This window comes from Pithys albifrons, chromosome 2 (assembly GCF_047495875.1).
Source record: "Pithys albifrons albifrons isolate INPA30051 chromosome 2, PitAlb_v1, whole genome shotgun sequence".
In the NCBI taxonomy this organism is placed as follows: Eukaryota; Metazoa; Chordata; class Aves; order Passeriformes; family Thamnophilidae; genus Pithys; species Pithys albifrons.
In genome coordinates this window covers 22,914,930-22,923,078 of record NC_092459.1, presented here as the reverse complement: position 1 = coordinate 22,923,078, position 8,149 = coordinate 22,914,930, and the positions used below count along the sequence as shown (strand labels likewise).

General features: G+C 44.0%; 1 protein-coding gene across 2 annotated transcripts in view; it reads left to right on the top strand.

Annotated features, from left to right (window-relative positions):
• Positions 1-821: 821 nt before the first annotated feature.
• The window catches only part of HMGCLL1 (3-hydroxy-3-methylglutaryl-CoA lyase like 1), a 79,197-nt gene continuing 71,869 nt past the window's right edge, over positions 822-8,149 (top strand). For both annotated transcript variants that reach the window (XM_071548490.1, XM_071548491.1), the window contains exon 1: positions 822-1,131. In XM_071548490.1, the coding sequence (XP_071404591.1) occupies positions 1,027-1,131 (105 nt within the window). In that variant the 5' untranslated portion in view covers positions 822-1,026. The remainder of the gene's footprint in view (positions 1,132-8,149) is intronic.

Sequence of the window (8,149 nt, the reverse complement as noted above, 5' to 3'; positions counted from 1 at the left end):
CCTGATAATCTTTCGCAGAAAATGACCGAGAGAAAGGGTAGTCAATTTCAGAAAAAATCCCTGACACCTCAGAAATGATCCAGAAACAATTTCCAATGCATTTCGTATTTCGCTTGAGAGGAGTTTGGAAAGTTGGCTGACAAACCGAATGGTGAAGGAGCTGACAAAATATAACCTGCTGCTGCGGAGAGAGCTGTTAAAACCTGAACACAATTCCATTTGTTACGCTTTTGCTACTCAAGTGGAAAGCAGAAATCCAAGTGTGCGCACAGAGCCTCGTGTCACCGGGACGGCCGAGCGAGCGGGGCCGCGCTTATCCCGCACGGCCTGTGCGGCCCCGGGGTGCCGAACGGGGCATGGGGGCTTGGGCTGAAAGCAGCCCTCTCCCTTCTCCTTGCTCCTTTCCCCCCTTCTGCCTCAAGCCCTGCCAGCTCAGGCTGGCCCCGTGTCCGCGGCCGTGCCGGGGACGCGTGGGGCAGGACGGCCGCTGCCCCCGTGCCCGTGCCCGCCGCGTCCGGGCCGCGCCTCCACTCAGCGGTTTCTCCCGCACACCCGCCCCGCGCCTGCAGCTGGTGCGGCGGCGGCCCAACCCGGCCCGAGTGCGGCACGAAGCGCCGGGGCTGGGGAAGCCGTGCGGGGGCTGCGCGGAGGCTGGGGAGGCTGTGCGGGGTCTCGGCGGGGGCTGTGGAGGCTGTGCGGAGGCTGTGCGGGGGTTGGGGAGGCTGTGCGGGGTCTCGGCGGGGGGCTGGGGAGGCTGTGCGGGGGCTGTGGAGGCTGCGCGAGGGCTCGGCGGGGGCTGGACGCAGGCTGGGGAGGCTGTGCGGCGTCTCGGCGGAGGCTGGGGAGGCTGTGTGGTGACTGTGCGGAGCTGGCAGGGCGAGGCGGCGCTGCCCGGGCCGGGTCGGTCGGGCGAGGCGCGCGGGAGGGGACGCGGCGGCGCCCGCGCTCCGCCAATCGGGGCTGCCTGTGCTCGCGCGCGGACCGCGCGGCTGCGCCGACCCTGCGGCTGCGGCGGCCGCGGGAGCGATGGGCGCGGTGCCGTCGGCGCTGAAGCACTGCCTTAGCTACCAGCACCTACTCAGGGAGCAGCCCTGGATCGCGGAGCCGCCCACGGCCGCGCACCCCGCGCAGGTACCGCCGGGCGCGGGTCGGGGCATGGGGACGGTGTCCGCCCCGCACGCAGCGGCCGCCGCCAGGGGGAGAGCGGGGCGCGCCGGCCGCCGCCGCCCCCTGGACGCCCCCAACCGCCCTTTCGCTCCCGCTCGCCGCTCCTCGCTGCTCCCTCGCCGCCCCCAGGCCGGCCCCTCGCCGCCCCGGCTCGCCGCCGCGCCCGGCCCTCGCCACGCTCCCGCGGTGCCCGGAGGAGCGGCGGGAGCTTCTCCTTCTTCTCCGCGGCCGTGCCCGGTCGGTGTCTCAGCGCACGGCCCGTGTTGCACCGTGTTCCAGGCAGTGCGAACACAGGCGGGCATCGCTGGTGGCGCAGTTGTAAAGAAGCCTACTCAGCAGTGGTCCTCGCCACCCGTGATCATCCACTATGTGAAAATCATAAAATGGCATTGACCTTGCTCCCTGCAGCTTTTTATTTTCAAACGAGTGTTGTGGGCCCGTGTCCTGTGGAGCGAAGAGCCGGTGCGGCCTTCGAGGTGCGGAGGCAGTACCGACACAGCATCTCTGGAGCAGCTGTAGCCTCGGCCGGGCCTGGGGTGCTCGGGCTGCCCGTGGAGTTGGCACGGAGGGGCGAGGGAAGTGGCTGCTCACCCTCCGGTCTGCCAGCCATGAACAGGGCTGGACAGGGGCTGGAGATGGTGGGTGAGGAGGCAGGTGAGCAGGCAGCCAAATGAACACCCTAGGCCATGAGTGTCCTAATTACAGCTTTGTAAGGAAAGATGTGAAGGAAAGAGTATACCGTGTCTGAGCAGTCAATCATTATAGCTCTAACTCCAGTAATCAGTTGGTGTGCAGACATTAAAAAGCATAAGCCAAACCTAGAAGAAAATTGGTTTTAAAACCATGTTTTAAAAGAAGAACTTCATGTTTGTCGTACCTTTCTTCTGTTTTCAGATACATTGGCGGTACATCTTCCATTTTTCTCCACCATCTGGAAGTGACATTTAATTATTAGGTAGCAGTGTGTCTTCAGAGGTGGAAAGATGATTAAACAATGTTCTGAGTGCTGTGAAAGCTGGCAACATTGTAATTTTGCTCTAGATGATCTGAGCCTCATAGCTCAAAGCTACATAATATGACATACCCAAAGCCAAACTGTTGTGAGCAGCGAGCTTTGTATAGGTAAGCGCTATACAGCTTCCAGCTATCGTATTTCCCTGAGACTAGTGTCTGTCCAGCATTAATTTGTGGGGAAAGATCAGCTTTTTTTTGTTTTTGTAAAAGTGCAAAAATGTTTTGTTACCGTAAAAAGAGAGAATGAAAATACTTTTAAGCATAGAGCAAAGCACTGTAATTCAGTTCATGTTCCCTTGCAACTTTTTGATGCATCATTTCCTTTGAAAAGATCTGAAAGTTTTTTAAAATATTCCTTGAAAATATCTTGTTAGGCCATTTGCTTGTGTCAGTCCCTACCCCTGTCAGACAGAGTATTTGAAAGGTTCAAGGACTTTTGCAACACAAATGGTTTGCAGTCAAAGACAAGAAATAATACTTTCCCAGAAAATAGTAGATTTAAAAAACCAGTTTTCTTTATTGTAATGGATGTCTGTAATTTCTGTTTCATTTTTGTAGTCGTGCTTTTTTTCCATTTTCATCACCATTTTTCTTCCTCCAAGGATACAGAAAGATGTCTTCATCAGCAAACATGAGAATTCAGTGTTTTATCATCCCTGTGCACATTGATGGGAGTGTAAGCTGCACATTGCACTGAGTCCACTGACACTGATTAAATCCAGGGTGGATCACCGTTAATGTTTTAATATTTACTTCTGCATTACCTTGCTGTGATTTTACATGACTCTGTTCAAATTTCCATTTTTCTTATGTGGATTTTAAACAACCCACAAGGTTTTTCCTTCTGTGGAAGTGCATTCCATACCAATCCTGTTCAAGGAAAAAAGTGTTCTCATTATGTAATCTAGAAACCAGATTAGCTCAAGTGATGGTTGTAAAATAGGGAAGGGTGTTTAGGTGCAAGAACAGTTTCCCAGGAATAATTTAATGCTTCCATGGCTGATGAAAATAAAGAGATTATTTAAATGCTGAAATATTTTCAGGAGTTCCTCAGGATTTTTCTTTAAACACAAAATAAAATGTAGATATTGCTACCAGGACTGTTATAAAATCATGCAGTTTTGTCTAAAAAAGTTGCAAATACATAAAAATTTGGTGCTGATGAATTTGTAAAGGTTCAAGGTTTAACCAGTTGGAGCTGTACTGTAGATGAAATAATGCATCCTAGAGTAAGTAGTGGGATGTATTAGTCTTTGTTTTCCCTTTTCTGTTTCATTTAGCCAAACATTTTGTAGTATTTCTAGAATAATACTTGACTTTGAAAGACAGGTTGCTTGAGTAGCAAAGTTATTGAAAAGCAGAGGGGAAAAGCAAGAGGTAGTTGGGCTAATAGCCAGACAGACATTAAATAGAATTTTCTACTACCTATTAGTAGAAGTTACTACTATCTGTTTCAGTCTTACTTAGACTAGTCTGTATTGCATAAAAAAATTATTGAGCAGCTGATTAGTCAGTGAGATACTACATTCCAGCTGCAGTGTATTCATCTTTCTCCATTTTCTTAGTTTATTGTTTGCTTCAGAAATACTGTCTTGTCCTTAATTCAAGGAATATAGTTCAGCCTCATTTTCTCAGGTTTATTCCAGTGTATATAGTTTTTATTAATAGGTGTGATTAACTTAATATTAAAGATCTGATTTATTTTTACTGAGTTAGAGCTATAGCTACATGAGAATTTGTTAAATACATGGGTTTATATCAGAACTGTAAAACGTGCTAGGATCTACCTAGAAAGGATGTGGGAGTAGATGTTGCAGTATTATGGAGATTTCTGCAGCAATCATGGTGACTCACAGGATTTGACTGGAGCTTGTAATGTACTTCATGTTCTGTTCTGTAAAAAGCTCAGCCTGAGCAGCAGGGAAGGTGTTTATCTGCTGCTGATGGTTGTCCTCTGGCTTAGCAGGAGTCTTCTGGCTGGAGGAGAGATGATCTGGGAGCAACTGACATTGGTCTCATCCTACAGACTCAATGTTATATTTTCTTGTAGGTTAAAATGGAATTTTGATGCATTAGGAATATGCTAAGAGCACAGCAGGGAAGAGCCTGATGGCTAAAGAAGTGATGTAAAAGACTGGGATGAAGTTCAAGGATATTGAATGATTAGGTGCTTTGAGACCAATAACCCGAACTAGAAACTATCTGCTAGAAGAGGTTGAAGAACAACCTTGGAATATTCACAAATCATAGGATGACTGTGAACTGCCAATACAGGGTAGGAAGAAGAGGAATTAGATGTTTTAAACTAAAGGAAGATGTTGCCACACACAAAGAAATGCTTACAATTTATGTATGTACTAAATATGAAGTTGAAATTTAAAACCTAATTGTCCATTGGTGACATTCTTAAGGAGCTTTCTAATTACAATAATGAGGGTGAAAGACCTGTATTATTTACTAAAAGGATTATATGATGTGTTTTCCGTAGTAGTGAAAATTACTTGATTCTTCAGAGCTTTCAAAGATTATATAATAAGGAATAGAGGATTAGATATGTAAATTATTTAAAATAGAGACAATTTTAAGTCCAGTTTTTAAATTACTTTGCATGGCTTACAGTACTTTGGAGAAAACAGATTCGTAATGGTCAGATTGTCAACTTTAGTGTGACTATTCATCTTCTGCCACTTTAAAGTGAGGAATCCCACTGTACTCTACAAGAGGGTGATGGCTAACCATAGCTAAGTGTAAGCATCTTTCTCTTAGACCCTTGTGTTTTAATGTACTACTAGGTGGGTGTACTAAGAGGTATAGTATATTAAGAGCATGTTAGGAGTTAAATGATTTGGTGAGGAGTACCTACAGCCACCACAAACAAAGCAAAAATAAGTCAAAGTTCTGCTCTATTGCTCTGCTGGACATGGCTGTGACTCTAGGAGGTGTAATCTGTGTAAATAATCCTAATGTATGCTGTGTTATCTCGTAGGAGTTCTGTCACTGATTCAGGCTGTCATATGGGATGCAGTACCTGGAATTATTAACAGTTGTTCAGGATATTCCCATTGAAAAGCACAGCGTACATTATTGTCTGTTTTCTAGCTGAAGAGGAACAAATGCTAGGTGCTAAAAATCTTGGGTTCTTTAATTTAGACAGCTATCTTCTGTTCCAGTGCCTAGATTGCAATGATTTATATGCCACATGCCTAAATATTCAGACTGAAAACACACAGCCTAATTAATCAAGTTTTGTGCCTTTGAACTGTCTGACGTAATGAGTAATAAATAGTGGTAACAGTTGTCTCTGTAGTGCCATGTTAGTGTCTTTTTTTACTTATATGGAATGCTGGGTACCTAAGATGAAGTTACGCTTATTTTCTCTACCTTTTAGTGATAGGACTATTTTTTTTATGCTTCTGAGAAAAAAAGGTAGCTGCAATTATTGCACCATCTCGGTTGAAAGATTCACATGTTTATCAAAGTGTTTGAATTTCAGTTTATATGGGAGTATGATGCAATCAGAAACTGGTGTGGTGTAGGTGCAGTCTAGAGATAAAACTGAGATGAGTTCTTGTCACTGTTCTTTCACAACATATTTGAGTTTATTAAACAAGGTGAGAATTCTCTGACATTTTAGGAATTGAAGGTTAGTGAGAACTTTTCATTTGTCAAGTGCAGAAGAAGTTAAAGAAACTGGGGGGTGGGATTTCAGAGAAGTAGTTATTTAGTACTTCAGGCTGTATTTCATCTCATCCACTGTTTAGCTCTCTCATTCATTTAACAAAAGTGAAATACTTTCTGTAGCATTCCTCTTTTCTGCCAAAGGTATATTTAAAAAGATGGAAGTATGAAAGAGAAATGTGTATTAAAGATGGTGTGTGGTTTTGTGAACTTGTTGAGGAAATTGTGCCACCTTATAAAGTGTGCCAGTGCACATGATAATGCAGATGTGGACCTTGACATACAGTGAAATGAAGTACTATGCAGTCAGTAAGGCTCATCAATTCATTGAACCTCAGAAAATGTTAGAAGAGAAAAATACTAAGAATGGGAATGAAATTTGTCAGAAGTTTGTTGGAAGGATTCTCTCTGGTTATCTAATCCACCCATCTTCTGTTACACAGGAAAACTCATCAGGATATTGAAACTGAGCAAAGTTGCTTAATTTGTTGATTGGAAATTTTTGAGAGAAGAGCGTGATCAAAATCAGACTTTCATACTGTTCTAAATACCCATAACGCTAAGTCAGCATTTTTGCTTTTCAGCAAAAGGGAAATATTTTATTATCGCTGTGTTGATACACACTTGTATAGCCCTTTTAGGGCAGAAGTGTAAAAGTGGGGTGCACACTTCAAAACCAAGCAGTGCAGTGGAGGTGAAAGTTTCTTCTACTTTGTGATATGTTGACAGTGACATAACTTGCACTGAATAATAAAAATTTCATTAAATAAGAGATTGCAACCAGATACAGATTTTATTATTCAAAGGAACCAGAAAACTGATAAATGCATGGTTTACATTTCAGAAAAGAACCTGCAGGTACAGTTTTAAGGGTTGCCTTTCAAATTTAAGGTATTAGAGTGGGGAATAATCAACTCGTGGCATTTCAAACTTTTACTGGATTAGGCATTATAATTGATAGAATTTTGATCACCATTTGGGGCAAAGTTCTAATGTTGCAAAAGATGAAAAAAGTGCTGCAAGGTCGTAAGAAGGAAATTACTGTCGGAATTTTTTTGTAGCTGATACTACTTTTAGATAATTCCCTTGTTAAATGGAGATTTATTTTACAGTTTGGTGTAAATGAATGAAAGTTACTCCAATTGTTGCATTACCTTTGAATTTATTTGGATTAAATATTCTTACGAGAGTCACTCTCAGCAGATTTATTACATGCAAAAGCTGCTAAAACGTGCACTGGTAGAAAACCTCTGCTGGGCAGACATTTCGTCTTTGTTTGAGTAGGGTTTTTTTGTTCACAGATGTTAGCTGTTTTGTATGGGAATAAAGGTGTTAGTTTATGAGTTTCTTGGAAAAAGAAGTTTAAAGGCTTTCAATGCATGAGATGTGTGTACTGAAGCGCCAGAGGACATTGATGGAATGTTAGGGGAAACCCAGAGGGAAATAATTCAACAGCAGCATCTGGAAAGGAACTGTATGTGGCTTTAGGGCTTACTTTTAATGCAAGTAGTTAGATGAGATTAAATATAGGTGTTAGTATGTGAGAAATAGGGGAACAAGGTAAGTGATGAAGGTACATCATGTGGAACACTGGGATTAGAAAAAAGATTTAGCAGAATCCACAGCTGATCACAGCTGAATTTTTAAAGCCCTGGAAACATAATTTGAATTGAACTATATATTGGTTTCATATAAAGTAAAACAGCTTACATGAAGATTTTATTGGGGAAAGAGAAGACAGAGGATAGGCAAGTTCATTGGCCTCGCTGTGTCTCACTTTTGCCTGAATGGGATGAGGAAGATGGAAAGTTAAGCTACTGCGCCAACTGGCTGTTGGCCACGCAGGGAGGAACCAACTGGTGATTGAGAATTTTCTCTTGTCTCCCTGCCATTTTTTTATATTTATGACTTGATTCAATTTCCTAAGCACTGCTTTCTGGTGCCACGTGAGATGCCCTAAGGTAACTGGGATGGCTTGTGGGGTTGGCAGGTATCAAACAGGATTTATGGACTTGGGCCCTCTGGTGCAAGTGCTGGAGGCCAAGTCGGATGTGTGTCGAATGCAGTAGATACATGTGATGAGCCATCTGACTTGTGCCCTTACAATTTGGCTGTTTGATATGCCTTTGGCCATTGCTGACATTGCTGAGCTAGGACACCTGTAAGACATAAATATGTAGATACCGAAGTTCAGGTGTTTTAAGGTCCAGTTGAGTCCTGTCATTAAGAACATTTCAGAACATTTTGTGCTTAGTGAGTGGTATGGCTGCATTGTCATCTAGTCCATAAG